At 31.2% G+C, this 16,928-nt stretch overlaps 1 protein-coding gene across 50 annotated transcripts in view; it reads right to left on the reverse strand.

Annotated features, from left to right (window-relative positions):
* The window catches only part of LOC139513458 (cordon-bleu protein-like 1), a 65,719-nt gene that overhangs the window by 5,820 nt on the left and 42,971 nt on the right, over positions 1–16,928 (reverse strand). For 13 of the 50 annotated variants that reach the window (XM_071301954.1, XM_071301952.1, XM_071301951.1 and 10 more), the window contains 7 exons: positions 12,475–12,697; positions 9,054–9,205; positions 7,564–8,347; positions 5,561–5,629; positions 3,369–3,704; positions 2,800–2,832; positions 1,338–1,457 (listed from right to left, as the gene is read on the reverse strand). In XM_071301954.1, coding sequence (XP_071158055.1) covers positions 1,338–1,457; positions 2,800–2,832; positions 3,369–3,704; positions 5,561–5,629; positions 7,564–8,347; positions 9,054–9,205; positions 12,475–12,697 — 1,717 coding nt within the window. Of the gene's footprint in view, positions 1–1,337; positions 1,458–2,799; positions 2,833–3,368; positions 3,705–5,560; positions 5,630–7,563; positions 8,348–9,053; positions 9,206–9,659; positions 9,681–10,351; positions 10,398–12,474; positions 12,698–15,817; positions 16,179–16,928 lie in introns of those variants that run through there. The other 37 variants (XM_071301970.1, XM_071301967.1, XM_071301971.1 and 34 more) reach the window with 14 other exon arrangements.

The following is a 16,928-nucleotide window of genomic DNA, read 5'->3' on the forward strand; positions in this document are numbered from 1 at the left end:
TCATTTTCGGGGAGCCCTGGTTGACGCCCCATGCAATTTTTTCAAAGGTGTATGTGTTTTTCCTATCAATGGCATGTTTCTGAACGTCAGTGAAAAAGAAATTTTTACTATCGTTTTAAAAGTACAGGTACAGAAGGTAAAACGTCAATTACACGTGCAAAGCTGAAATGGCGCGAAATCAATCACCAGGAAAAAAGTACGTCTGTTTTAAATTACAGGTAAAACGAAGGATTATATCAATGATGTTTGAATAATTTTTTTTCCAGAAACAACAAAAAAAATAATTAAAATAAAAGTGTTGCTAAACTTTTTTGGCTCAGTATATGATGTTAGACACAAACTTAATCACAGACATTCAAAATGATCAAGCATACAGTACGGATTTTGCTAGGATGATGATCTATTCCATAAAGTGTCTTAGATAAAATAATTATTATGATTACTTAGATAAGCACTTTATTTTGTATTGGAGATGGGTTAATTCTGACTTCATAAAAAAGTGTTCAACTTTGTAATTATTAAGAATGAAAATTCAGAGAATAATATTGCTTTTATTTAAAGTAAAATCCAAAGAAAGTTATTTTTAAACATTTCTTGGGCTTTTGTGAAAAAAAGAGAGTTAAAACTGCAGTACTGTAAAGACAAAGCATTGTATGAGCAATGAAAAAGAAACCTCTCTATAATAAATGTTACATATTCAAGACAATATCAACATTATTTTTTAACAGAACGAATAGTGTGTTAATGTGTTACAAACATGATTAGAATATAGAGATGGTGTCCTTGTACTAATTTCATCTTCCTCGTTCAGGTATTGGAAAGATGATCAGATAAAATAAAAGGACATCTTCATACAGAATTCCTGCTTGTTTTAGCATAAACAGTAATCTTATTTATTTAGTGTGTTCTTCCTTTTATTCTTGTATTTCAAAATCTAAGGATCGGTAGATTTCTAATTCATTTCAGTTAAACTTTCTTTTTGTCATTTCAGTTTGTAACAATACTTTTACAAATGGTGAAACTCACAGTATGAAAATATCTACATAATCACACTGAATAATGTCAATAATTCTTTCAAACTTATTTTGAGGAAAAATCTTACATAAAATGCAATCTGTAAAAATGTTTTTAAACTTTCACCCCTACAGACAAGAAACTTTTGTAAATCAATCTCTGTTGATAAAATTAGCACAAGGACATCATTCTTTGCTGAAGTTAAAAATGCCCTTCCAATGCAAGCCAGACAAATTAAAAAAAATAAGAAAGAAAGAAAGTTTCTTGTGTTAGCAGTGATGAGGCACTATTATGAGATGGTCACACATGGTATCCCATAATACCTTGTTCTGCCCGCATCACTTCCTCTTGGCAAACAGCTATTGTTCGTTCAAAATCCATGCTTACATCGTCAACGGTATTAACAGAACTGATACTGGTATGACTCTCAGCTCGGCTATGCACTGTTGGGACAAGGTAAAATAGAGGATACACATGGATTACACAAGCTTAGAACATGCATGCAATCTCAAGATCTGTGCATTTTAGATGTAACAAGAACTAATTCACCAATAAGATATAGTTTAACAATGTTGTTTTTTATTGCCTCTTTATATATCTTTCTTTTTTTTCTAATAAAATTCAAAAGAAACCATGTATTAATATTTCATAATTTGTTACAACTTTAAAATTTTAATAATTTTTAGTTCTAAAATTTAGTCATATGTAGGCCAAAAATAATCTACCGAGTGTCAGTTCAAGATAATGCCCAGATCTTGATTGAATTAGAACAAAGACATAAAGGTTCAACACAAGACAAATATATAAATAAATATTTTATAAGTTCTGTATACAGATATATGATTTCAAAAATTTAATTTGTAATCCTCATTAAGCTTTTCTTTTTCTTTCTCAGAATAACTGAAATATACTTTAATCTATAAATGGAGGTACCTATTCAATCAAAGCTTTAATCTTTTTTACTTTCTAATCTATTTAAATTAAGGAGTGCAGCACTAAATCATTGATCTTTTTTTTAGCAAGTCAAAAAAACTTCATGAACAGATGTGTTTGAAAATACTCTGATCTTTTAAATATATATGTGTTTGAATTTCAACTTAAGATGTGGAATCCGAAAGATAAAAAAGTTATATAATAATTTAGTAAATTGTAAAAAAAAAGAGTCTTTAATCTAGGTGCATGTAACTTGAGATCAACATTAATTCTAAGCATAAGGGGTTCAATTTTTGGCAATATCATGCAAATAAATTAAAATGTGCTAATAAAATGTGCAGTAAAAACAGAAATAAGGCTGAGTTTTAACATCTAAGGCATAAGATAAAGCTTAAATAGTAAGTAATCATGAAATGCATCTTTTTTAATAGAATAAAGGCAATTTATAAGCAGAAAAAAACAGTAAAGAAAATTTAAAGTTATTGAGTTAGTAAGAGATCATGGTCAATAGGCCTGAGAATTTAGGTTCTAACAGCTGGCAATTTTTATATTTGAGAGAATGATATCTTCAAATATCAATTTTCTTTCTCATAATTATTTAGTTTGATGGAGAATTTTCACCAAAAAAACCCAATTTACTTCTCAATAAAACTTATTAATAATTTCTGGGTTTATTTTAAAGGTTCATTGTTTAATGCAGTTAAAATTTATATGTACTGACAGTGCTGCCAATTTTTGTGGTTTCAAGCAACCGATTTATGAATAGGTAGTACAGAAAACAGAAAAAGGTTGCAATGTACTAATGCTTTCAAATGTGCAACACACACATGAATATCACAACAATAATCCTACCATTATCTTCCCAGTATATTAAACTGTCCAATCCTTCACATAAAAATAGTATAAGAAATGTTGATACCATACATGAAATATTGTGTTGTAAGGGGAATAACTCTAATTTATCAACAATCAGTACAGATATTAAGAATATCAATATAAGTATAAGCTGGCAAGAGCAAACCAGTATGCCTTAACCTACAGTAGAAGGTGCTTTAAAAATCAAACCTTGCTCTAATAATTGCTTTCTTCTTTTTAAATGCCATTTATGGTTTGATTTCTTTATTAACTCATACATAAAGTTACCTGGTTTTCTAAATTAACGTGAAAATGGTTATGTTAGTCTTTGCAGAGGATGATTACAATTATATGGTTTTGACTATAGGTGTGATGCATATTAATACTAAATATTCATTTCTATAGGTAGGACTGTTATAACTATTGGTATATTGTATGGTTTATAGATGGGATGATTACAGCTACATGACCTAGGCTATAGATGGTATGGTTACAGCTACATGGCCTATAGATGGGATGGTTATAACTACATGGTCTGGACAGACAAGCAGTAATTAAATACTTACTACTGACAGGAGAATCTGTAGAACTTCTGGTGCTTACTGGACCATACGAGTTACTGTCATCGCTCGTCTCCACACCAACATCCACAGTGTCCACACGACCATTTATTATCATGTTATAATCCACAGGTTCAGAATCATCTGGAGGTGGTTCTAAAGGTGGAGGCGGAGCTATGAAAGCACATGGTCTTGGTAGATGGGATGTTGAATCCACATCAATGTCCTCGCTGTGGATGGAAGAATTTTCCACCATCATCATTCCCTCACCGCTCGTATCTTGGTCGTCCAAATCCTGGTCTAAGCTATCGAGGACTGCATTTATTGCAACATCGTCGTCTTCTAAAAGTATAAATAAACCAGTCAGTCAATTTTAATGATTTTGGAGCAAATAATTGATATTGTTTAACTAATTTTATAATTGGAGTCAACAAATGATGTAAAGTATTGTTGTTTTTATGATTATATCAAACCAGTATGATTATCCTTCATTTAATGAATGGCTATTATTTATTTTGAATTTATTGAACCATAAAATTTTCGACTCTTCACATTGAATAATCCACGAAAGTGGATTATGTAAAATGTGAAGAGTCAAAAATTAGTTTTAAGGTTCAATAAATTCAAAATAAATTATTGCCATTCATTATAAATAAATTTCTACCAAAAATAAGGCTCAAAGAACTTTTTATATTATTTATATTAACAATAACAACATACACACATGTTGGCGTATGAATACACAACGTCAGAGGGGGCAAGTCACCATAAAAATTTAAAACATTGAAAATAAAAGTAATACATTTAACCAATTAGAAGACAGTAAATACACCAAATTTATTTATTAGCCATTGTCAGCGACTCAGATGAAAATAAAGGAAATGATATAAAAAGTATAATATTATAAGATGATGGAGCACATTTTAAAAGAAATCTTCATTCAGTTGATGTAGATTTCCTTGGTCAGATTGATCTTAGTAAAGAGCAAAAACTTTATGTTGATCATATAATAAAGCCATGAAAAGTCAAGGTCAGTTGACTAAGATTTAACAGACATGTACACCTACATTTTTTGTAACAAGCATTCACCCTGCTTACATGTTTAGGTAAGGGGGTGGGGGTAGAATCACTCTAACATGTTTAACCCCACCGCATTCTGTTTGTAAGTGCCTGTTCCAAGTCAGGGGCCTGTAATTCAGTGGTTGTCGTTTGTTGATGTGTTATATATTTGTTTTTTGTTCATTTTTGTACATAAATTAGGCCGTTAGTTTTCTTGTTTGAATTGTTTTACATTTGTCATTTCGGGGCCTTTTATAGCTGACTATACAGTATGGGCTTTGCTCATTGTTGAAGGCCGTACAAAGACCTATAGTTGTTAATTTCTGCGTCATTTGGGCACTTGTGGAGAGTTGTCTCATTGGCAATTATACCACATCTTCTTTTTTATAAACACAGAATACAGCTGGCTTTTCCTTAGGTAATTACTGAACCTAGGGAGAAAACATTATGTAACTACAGAGTCTTTTAACCATTAAAATAAGGTCAACTGCCATATGGATGTCTGGTCTGACAAACACTTCAGAAAATAAGCTACCTATATATAAAATATCGCTGGACTAGCTCATTTGCCTACTGAAATAGCATGCTTGAGTGTGTTTATATTACTTGTAATAATTTGATCATCAGACATTCCTGCCACTACACACAATAGTATACTTTTATTATATATATTCTAATCTAGGTCATTCTTTTAATGATAATCTAAATATCATATTTCTACATACATGACATAAGGATACATATTATAGCAGGAAATATTTCAAATTTTGTAAAGCATAGAAAGGGATATGTCCGTTTGTAAAGCCTCCTTAGACTTCATGTAAATATTAACATTGTTAAGGTCATTAACATATCAAATAACCCAAGCATAAATATGTCCAGCTTCTCTCTGTGTTAAAAGTATTATAATCATTCTGAGCCTCACACCATTCTGTTATATAAATTATTATAATTCATGCAGTACGTTTTGTAATCTTCCATATTTATCTGTCCTCTTACATCTAAACAACTCATGATGTTCATTTTTCTACGAGCGTAATTTTTTTTCAAGAAGAAAAAATAAAAACACAATTATCTAAGAATAATTTACAATCTGGTTTACCGAAATGAAAATTATTTGGTAAACTGGTGCTACTTACTTTTCTTTGTTTTTGGAGCAGGTGCAGTGGAGGAAATAGAAGTTTTTACAGGAGGCTGAGGTGGAGGACCTAAAGATGGAAATGATTGGAAAATCACAGCAAACACTACAAGCTCTGTATTATTGACTAGCATTACTAACAGCTTAGCATGGAATGCATGATTCTCACTGAACATATATTTTAAGTAGATTTTTAACCACAAATTTTGCCATACACCAAAAAGAACCAGTATGTTAATTTATTTTTCATAGTTATGGAATCAGAAAATTAATGTATAAGCAGTGAAAATCACACAATACTGAAACAGTGTTTTCCCTTGATGGTTTATGTATGTTAGGCTCAAGTGCATTAATTTAGACCCTGAACCTTCAAAATTCCTGACCTAATCCCCCTTTCTTCAACCTTAAACACATGCTAGGGAAAACACAGTTTTATTTATATGCAAGTCTATCATTCATGTTTTTTTTTTTAACCATTATACATTTTAAACAAACTTTTCAGAATGAAAAACTAATCATATACTGCAATGATTTTGCTTTGAATTTATACCAGAAATACTTTCAAATGCAGTTACTTTAATCATTGTAAATATGAACGCAAAAAGTCATGTAGTGACATGAATGATAGACTTGGTTACACAAAGTTATTCAAATCTCTGTTTAAGTCAAAATAACACTCTGTGTACTACTAAACCATAATGCAAAGGTGGTATGATAAGAGTTTTATTTGGCATTGAAATAGCAAAAACAGTAAAATTCTTTGGTCTTTCAAATTTTGTTCCTTATATTCTCACATGCATTGAATGGACATCAATTTGGTGCAGAAAAGTCATGTGTAATGTCAGTCTTTTTGTAAAGATATAATTCATGTTGCAAGATTTATTATATTTTCCAGTTCCTTCAAACAAGGGTGCAAAACATGGTCTTATCATACCTTCTTTACTTAAGACCAACACACATGGAAATAAAAACTTTAATCATGTGAACTAGAGCACTGCATTTAGATGCAGCATGATATGAAGTATTTTGAAACACCACCACTCCCAACATTCAGAAGTTAGTTAAACTCAGTTAAAAGTGTACAATGGACAATGTCTTATAATTGGAGAGAAAAATAAACAGAATAATGTTTCATGAAGATGAAAGTTAATGTTAAAAAAACAAATACAGTGTATCACCAAAAATATAAAAAAAAGATTAATAAGTTATATTAAAAATTTAATTTATTAATGTGAAAACAAAAATTATTTTATTAGTACAATGTGTTTTGTAGAAATGGCTCCAAGTGTGCCAGTATAATACATTTTCTCACAAAAATCCAAATTCCTAATGATTGTTTTCTTATTGGTCAATATATGTAATTCTTCAAATCAAACAAATAATTTCTGATATTATAATTTGGAACCTACACCCTAGCTATAGCCATGATAGCCTTAACTAGATAACATTTGATTACAGGGTTTATAAGATAATATAATGCAACCCAGTGTGTCTGTCACTTTTTCTTGTTAAAATAGATAGTGTTTCTGTATATATACGTCTCTGGTAATCTCCAGTCAGGGTAAAAATTTATGAATCAAATGTGCCTGTGCCCTGTAGACAAATTCAAAAATGATTTTTGTGTAGAAAATTTTGTGATTTGTGGAGATGTACATGTAGCAATGATTGAATGATAAATGATAATTGTTGTTACTATCACCTGATCAAGCAATCAGGATGACAAAGATGAGGTTTTTGCTGATGTACAGTAAATGCAGAAATTTTTAGTGCATTTATCATTGCAAAATTTTGTTGAACAATAAACATGAATGCAAAATTAATCATTGCAATTTAAAAAAAAATACCATACAAATAATTATATCAAAATTAGAAATGACAGTTTTCATCCCAACTGCAATTTTGCAATAATAAAATACATGACTAAATTTTTGAATTTACTGTATTTTCTACATAAAGGGAAACAACTCTAGCAACTATTCAACCACACAATGACATGATTTTTACCAGGTGGAGGAGGGGGTGCCTTTTTCTTTTTGCCCGTTCTATCCAGAGAACTAGACCTAGGTGTTGATGATGACACAGCCTTTTTCTTTGTTCTTTCTAATGGTAAAGTTTGACTTGAACCAATTTCACCATCAATGTCTTTTCTCCTTGACGACGAAGGAGATGTATCTCTGATACCACTATCACCATTTAACAGACCACCACTGTCTAAAGATGTTGTTTCTACATTTATTTCTCCTTCTAAATGTTCATCAATTCGTGGACCATCAGGTGATTCAGCACCACTTAATGTTAATTCATGATATCCACTTGAATCAGAACTATTCCGTGAGTGGTATTTGTTAGAAATATTTTCAGTTCGTTGTCTAATTTCACTGATTTCCTGTTTTGATTTGACATGTTTTTCCATTTTTTGTTTTTCCACACTAACTTCCACTTGAACAGTATTTTGAACACTTTGAGCTTGTGGAGGTGGTGGCGCCCTCCTCTTTTTACGAGGAGGAGCAACAACTTTGTCACTTTCTGCCTTTAATGCAGTCATTGATTTAGACTTTGAACTAGCATTTTGACTGTTATTTAATCCTGATAGATCTAATGGTGGCACTGTCATTTTGGCATCTGAAATTTTGTCTAAATTTGAAGTAGATACTGCATACATTGTTTTTGGTCTAGCACCTGGATTTCTATTGGACTGTTCTGACGGAGTATCCTGGGATGTGGACCGTATAGGTCTTTCTCTACTAGGAGCTGGTGGCTCCACATATGCATCTCTTTGAACACTTTGCTGAAATGGAAATATCAAAACAATAAATAACAAAAAACTCATCAAACTGTTTATGTACATTTTGCAATTTTTTTCCTTAACATGGCATATTTTTACAAGCCTTCACAAGTGACAGATTCTGGTATCATAAATCCCTTTTCGCATTTATCCAATTTGTCAATAAACAAAATATTAATGAACATGGTGAAGATTGATTCTGTCACACAAATGATACATCAATTTAGCCATTATAACAACTGATAGACAGGTAAACAGATTTTCAATTAATCATCATAAAGATAACCCTTTTGTTAAAGAGTTAAAAATTAGGATAAATCTGGAAACCCTGATATAAATTTTTGCTGTTATTTTTGCGTAATTGTTTAAGTACATGAACTGCACCTGTTTACATGGGTAAAACCGCCATTGTAATTTCCTCAAGTTGTTGAAAGATACAATTTGGATAACTACCCCCGGTATATATAAAATTAGAAACCAGTGTCCTATGATTTAACTAACTTTCCAATATTTTAAGAATGTACCAACATGATAATTTTCGTTAGTATGAAACAGTCCATCAATCTGACTAGCACTAAAGGTCCTGTATTTAAAGCCATTGATAAAAAAAATTGTGGTAGGGTCAAAACTATTGGAAAATTATTCTATAATATACAATGCCTTAGAATCTATGAACCAGGAGAATTACTTCAGCAACTTACTGACTTACCACAGAAAACTTTTTACTGTTGTCTTTTTTAAGAAAGGAGAAGAAACCTTTCTTTTTCTTTGTCTCTCCAGCTGAAGGCATGTAAGAAAGGTTTTGTTCTGTTCTCTGATTCCCAGAAAGATTTGGCATAGACATGGCACTATTTACAGTTCCTATAAAATAAAAATTAAAGTTATTTTACTTAATTGTATGTACAAACTTCGGATAAATTGAGAAAAATAAAATATAAGTTTTGTCCTTTTAAATTTTAACCCTTTCTACCTGTCTGTATTCTTTCACTCTGTCATTTTATTTCTCATTAAATTTGTATATCAGTGAACCATTCTAATCCAGGACTAACAAGTTGTTTTCAAAGTCTTATTAAACTATTAGAGACATACAATGTAGCAAAAGTTTTACACAAGCAGTAAGCATGGTGGAGAAAGCATACAATGTTCTATTTCAAGTCATTCTTTAAAGCTTTGAGATTTCATTATGTCCTACTTTTTCTGAACACACCATTTAATCTTTTCATTTCTGTATATACTATTTCTTAAGAAAAATATAAAAGAGATTTTCTAGTGAAGAGGTTTATACAGTATAGCAAATATTTAATACTCAACCGACCAAAACATCACAGGATCAAAATACAGTATATATTCCTTTTATATATATCTCCATAGAGGTACTTAATCATCTTATGATAGTATCTTATTTTTTAAATTTTGTACTCAAATTCAGTGTTTACATCAGGACTGACACAAATGACATTTTCCACTAACCAGGACTAAAGATGAACAACCTACTAGGTTTAACATGATGCTTAACATAAACTGTCCTTAACCAGAAAAATAGAATTTGGACAGAACGTGTGATCCATCAAGATCTTTTAAGAGACTCTTTAACAGTATAAGAGCCTTTCTCAGGGTCACATTTAATATAATGGAGAAAAAAATGTGTGTATACCTTTGATTTACAGAAGGAAGTCAACAATTACAAACTTGTGATTTAGGTTTATTAAGGGATTTAGATTTACTGTCTTAAAAACTGAAATATTTTCCCCTTGTGACTGAGAGAAAATTGTTGGTTCTGGATTTTGGAAACTACAAAAATCTAAATGCTAAGCCAAACCAAAAACCAGTAATGATTCATTGAAATTTCCACGTCCTAAATGTCGCAATGTAGAGTGCTCTAATTCTGAACCAGCTCAAAATAGTATACATTGTCCTGACCAGTATACTTGACCATGAATTAATCAGATTAAAAGTGCACCTTAGTACCTTTTAAATGCATATCTATTTAATATTATACTTACTTACCAGTGAAAATGTAATTTATAAACCTTCCTCTGTGAAAGTCTATTTAAAAGTGTCAGTACATACTTCAATCAAATCAGAATTGTCATGCATGATAAATTTGAAGTCTTCAGTCGCTGACAATTAAACTACTTATTTAAAGTAAGCAAAATTGTATTCTAAAATTTCATTCATGCCCCTTATTATAATAAACAGTGATAATTTTGTTTTGGATAATTATAGACTTCCAAAATCTATATGCACTATGAAAATATTATTGTGAATGGGAAGGGTTAATCATATATTTGAATAAGGTAGCAGGATACCAGAGTAAGGCAATAAAATATATAATGATGTCCCAAGGTTGCTGTTCTTAATGTTTATTTCTTAGACATAAAACTGAAAATAACATTTTTAGGGAAGTACTGAATGCAATCTTAATTGGTCTTTCTTAATGTATTTCAGTTGTTAATAATTATCTTGGTGACATTGTAATTTTGTTAATCAAGTATAATGCAAAAAACAATAGCTGACTAATGTTTTGTCACCTAATTTCTTACCAGAGGTTTGTGTAAATATTGAAAAGTCGAAACAGACAAAATGGACTCAGTTTAAGATCAGCTTTTAAAGTGGCCCATAATTTTAATTTTATGAAAAGTAAATAAAAATTGGGACTTGAGTTGTAATGGGAGTCTATCATATAAATGTACTTTTTTCTTTCTTCAAAAAATCACTTTTCAACATTTCATTTCCTGGGAAAAAAGTTAGCTGTATTTGTTTGCGACACTTTGAAAAGAGGGGCGAAAGATACCAAAGCAGATCCTGTTCCAAATGTGGCACAAGTCGTGTTGCTGATGTAATTTCAGACTGGTGAAATAGTCTAATTCGGTAGGTCACATTCATGGAAAGGGAACAGGATTGTAGTTATGACAGTAAGAACATATATCCGATATCATCTGTAAAACAGATATGTTGTAACAACAATGAACCACCTCGTGATGGCGTTCGTAAAATTTACAAAGGGATGATTTCAACTTCACCATTTGGAACCCTTTAAGGGATTCACAAATGGACCTGATATATACTTGAGACAGTATAAGTTAAATATTTATTGACCCGATTAGGGCAGGTGGTCTTTAAATGTGTTGTTTCATCCATGTAGGCTCTCAGTAAGGGCAAACAGAATTATTCATTTTTTTTTTATCATTTCTTTTGTTTTTGTTTCAATGCAAATTCACTTTCCTACTAGTAAACTGCATGCATGATCTTCTCAAGACAACCTTATAGTTAAAAAAAATCTGTAAAGTCTCAGGAACACTCGACAAGGCCTCAACACTAATCAACTAGTAGATATAGTTAGTGACAAATTATTAGTTTTTGTCCTCTGATTTTTAGAATGAATGGGATTTTTACTGGGAAGGACAAGTAATTATAAATCAAACAATTTATATCTGTATAATTTGTGAAGAACATGATATTTGATATCTAATATTGTTAAAAATGTCTTTAGTTCAAAGATTGGGTTTATTTACTTATGATATTTTTAAAGTTCAAAATCTTAGTATATCTTAAGTATGCTGCATTATAATAGTAATCTCCTATTAATACAATGCTGGTCTAAAGTATGTCCTGATAATATGTCCTTAGACCATCATAATGAAAGATTGCATGATTTAAATTTTGAAATTACACTCATAATAAATTTAGTCCTTCAGTCCTTTGCCTATCATAAGAAGCTCATTATAAAGCAATTCAGTAAAAAAAAAAAAACTCTTATTACTCAACCTTTTGGGCCATTCATATAATTCATATAACAACTGATCAGTGATGAAAATGATATTTGTAACCATCAAAATAAGAAGATGAGGTATGATTGTCAATGAGACAACACTTCACAAGTGATCAAATGACAAAGAACTTTACAACTATAGAAAAAACTTAAGGCCTAATTTATGTACAAAATAATGAACGAAAAACAAATATTTTAAACAGCAACAAACAACAACCACTGAATTACAGGCTCCTGACTTGGAACAGGCACATACAGAATGTGGCAGGATTAAACTAGTTTGAAGGTGCCAACCCTCCACCTAACCTGGGACAGTGGTGTAACCGTACAACATAAGAACATTTTATATTCAATTTACCTGCACCAGTCATGTTTATTTCCTGTGATTTCAGATCTCCTACAGTCAACTTCATATCCAGATTGTTGTAGGGATCAGAAGGGAGTTGAAATGTGTAACGAAAAGGGTCTAGATGTTTCTCTGAGCATATCTGTTGTCGTATGACTTCTAGCTGTGTATTAGAGCTGATGCGTAGTACTTTCTTCTGATTCTGAGGTAGATTGACTGTAAATCTCTTTGTCATCTGCAAAAATAAGGATAGGGAGATTAATACATAATGTTTATAATAATCACATTATAATAAACCAATATAGTATGTGATATTTCCTGCTATTGGATGATTCCACACAGTGCCATATACTCAATTTTGTTATCAAGAAAATATAGTTTCTAGTTTTGTACATGTATAAACCTTGGCTGATGATTTTTTGTTTGAATTGTAATACATTTTGTCATGTTGGGGGCATCTATAGCTTGCTTTGCTCATTACTGAAGGCTGTAAGGTGACCTATAGTTGCTTTCATCCATGTTATTAGGTCTCTGCTGGATATCTATAGTTGTCTCATTACTAATTATACCACATTTTCCTAGTTTTAGATAACACTTTTATCACTTTGAAAGTTCTGTGACAGCCCTATACCCTGAATGATTATAACATAATTAGTATTATTCATAGAATTACATATTGCAGTTTATAGCTTGTAAAACATAATGTTCTGCTTTAAATAATCCTCAAAACCTTTACCATTAACATGGTAAGATTCCGCAACTAAGCATTTTACTGTTGCTGAGAAAATATAAAATTATCATTTAAAGTTGAGATATATTGTGAAAAACAACCTCATCTTCAGAGATAACATTACTGGGTCCTTCTCTAAACAATGTGTCACACGACATTCCGTAGTTACACGGTACAGTTAAGAGAAAAGGAGCAGTTTCTTCTGCTAAATCACCAGTTACACCATGTTAATATGTAGTGCCCTGTATTAGTAATGACTTATAGATATGGCGTCATGTCACTTGTTATTTTTGAGTACAAATGTATCACAAATGAAATGTTTGTATGTACTTAAGCTTGTGTGTTGTCCAGAAGTACTCTTCCTTGTTGTGAACAAAAATATAGTATATATTAATGGTGGTACACTTTTATAAACAGCAAAAAATGTCACTCCACTGCTTACGTCAAACCATTCACATCAGTGGCGGATCCATCAAATTTTTATAAGTGGGGCCGGGCCCACTGACTACCTAAAAGGGGGCCAGCTCAGGTCATGCTTCAGTGATTCCCTATATAATAAACCAAACTTATCCCCCTGGGACCCCCTAAATCCACCTCTGCACATACAGTGATAGTGCTTGTATATAATGGTACTGTGTAACAATTTGTCACATCATTCACGTAATGAGCTTGCACACTAGAAACACAATTTCTTCATTAAATATTGGTTATTGTTTCTCAATATTGATGTGCATGCTATTGGCATTGTTCAATTATTTACCCAAAATATTAGCAAACAGAAGTTTGGAATATCATATTCCACACCAAATATATCTTGCATCCACAAAATGTTGACCAAATATTTGTTAAGAGGTATTCAACACATTCACCATTATATAGAAGATTGTGTACATAAAGATTGTTGATACAACTGATTAAAAAATAAATTGTTTTTAATCATTAGTATCAATAAAGTCAAACAATACAGGTAGTTCTGTAACTTGTGAAACTTATTGAACAAATTTGTATGGGCAATACAGGTAATGATCAATTCTTTATTGATATATACTATCTTAGATTTCAGAAGAGATTTGAAAACAGTCTCCACTTACTAAGAGGACAATCAGAAAAGTGTGACGATGATATAATGATGGATTTATGTTTGATGACCAGTGGCAAATAGCACATGCATATTACTGATTATTGCTGGCTTAAAGTAACTTTTGGTATCGTAACAAAAAAAGCAAGAATGTGTCCTTATATTTTTTAGTACACAGATGTCCCACTCACACTATCATTTTCTATGTTCAGTACAATATGAAATTGGGGTCAAAACTCTAATTTAGCATTCCAATTAGAAAGATCATATCACAGGGAACAATTTTGTGTACAACGTTTTGAGCTGATTGGACTTCAAATTCATCAAAAACTACCTTGACCAAAAACTTTAACCTGAAGCGGGAAAGACTGACCAATGAAAATATGGACTAACAAAAGGATGCACAGACCAAAAAACATAATGCCCCTGGGTGGGGCATAAAAAATGTTAGCCCTTTGAAAAAAAATTAATATAAGTGGTAAAAAGAATACAAAGATTTATCGATGCAACATCAAAAATGAGGTTACTCAACCTCTCTTATGAGTCCATACCAAACTTAGACTTTCATAACATTTGTACAATTCAAAAAGAATTACATGTAAATATACTTGAGATAATATATAAAAAAAAAATAATTTTAAATTCCAATGCATTAATAAATCAGACCCTGAACCTTCAAAGAGTTGACAGTACTAAATAGGGGTATAGTCCTAAGTTATATATTCATTTATATGATGTAGAATGTTAACGACTATAAATATTTATCAGTATTACATAAGTCAAGTGAGTTATAATATTTATAAAGGAAATTCCGTTTTATAACTTTGTCAAGAGTAGTCATTCATCAGTTAAGATTACAAGTTTCAAGATTCACTACCCTAGTCTATCTTAATAAGACCAATCAGTCTAAACAGATCAAGAACAATTCATATAAGTAGAGAACTTCAGGGGCAAAAACCCTTATAAATCTGTGACTTCCTTGTACTGTTATAGTCTTAATTTATTGGATACATGCAAATGCAACACTTCCTTTATAAAGAAAAAAATATACATGTATATGTATACAAGTATGTGTTATAAATTATATAGTGTAAATGCTTGCTATTCATTTAAGATGCGAGTTGATCTGTATGTGTCCAATATGATGGTCAGTTTCTAATAGCTGTAACTGAACTTCAAACATTTCAACATTCTATCAAACACTAAATTCATAAGTAACTGCACAGTAAAATTAGCCTTCAGATTTCATATTTAGACTAAATGTTCCGAATTAATATCTTATTTCCTCCCCAACAGAATAAAACTTGTTCGAAAGCCATCTATAGAAATCATGCATTTTTCAAATTAATCAGTATCTTTAGTACATGAAAAAGATCATCTACTTGGGACATGAAATTAAACTGCATACTTTTAACAGGAAAACTGTGTTCAGAACTTTGTGAAAGCAAGAGTCCTGTCCTAATATCTTAAATGAATTGAATTTCAAAAACAGAAAAACCAAATATCTCATGTTTAGCACGGGCAAATAACATGATTGTATGACTAACCTCCATTTGAAAATCGTCATCAACTCCTAATAAACAACAAGTAATACATTCCATTGTCATTGATGTTTTGTGGTGGTCAAGATAATTTTACTTGTTTACATTTCTTGTTCTACAGGAAGTCAACTTAACGATGACAAAATCTTGTACAACTATGATACAGTTTCCTTTTTATCGAGATGTGAATAACACAAGATTTAATTTGAACTTAATCGATCTGTTTAACACTGTTTTCCTAAACGCAACCAAATTTTTTAAGGATGAAAAGCACCCACACACTATCTTTAAAGTTACGTTGGAAGGTATAATGCCTTGAATTTACGGTAGCATACAACATTAGAACACTAAAAAATCTCAAACTGAACGACTTTTAAAAGTCAATTCAAAACTTATAAACTGTAAAACTTAGACATGATATATTAATAAACTGACATTAGAGACAAATCCAGAAAAATAGCCACGGAGAACCATATATTTAATATCTATCTGAGGCCATCTCCTTAACTTATAGAGCTACATTTTGTACATAAATGATTAGACTTTTTACAAGTCCTTCTTATGCTGTCTTGCCAGGGGCCCTATCTAGATCTGCACTACCTGTCTATAAGGCAAACGAGTAGTAACTTCTACGATTTGCATCTAAAATGGGCTGAGCAAGTGTTTCATCAAATACCACATTAATGCAGGTCTACAAATCCCCTCACTATATAGTCATTACATGCATGTCTGCTGCACACACTTGTCACAATATTATGCAAAAACTATTATGTGAATTAAGATGATTAACATAGCCACCTTCTGGCAGTATATTTACATGAAGTGGTGTTAAAAATCATTAAAACTGTGTCAAAGTCGGACAACTTCCTGAAGGTGTAAAAGGATATCACTGTGCAGTGCTAAAAATATTATTTCCTAAATGCAACTCTTTTTTGCCTATTCATTTTAAAATTCTTAGTTGGAATTGATAATTTGTTCAATATCAAAAATTTTTAAAAGTAACAGCCCATACAATGACTCAAAGCAAAATATGCTTCCTTTCAAATTGTATCTTTCTTTGTGTCACAAATATTTAATTTGTTTATCAAGACAGAAAGTAACTGAATTATAACTAGCA

The sequence above is a fragment of the Mytilus edulis genome, chromosome 2, assembly GCF_963676685.1.
Source record: "Mytilus edulis chromosome 2, xbMytEdul2.2, whole genome shotgun sequence".
NCBI lineage: Eukaryota > Metazoa > Mollusca > Bivalvia > Mytilida > Mytilidae > Mytilus > Mytilus edulis.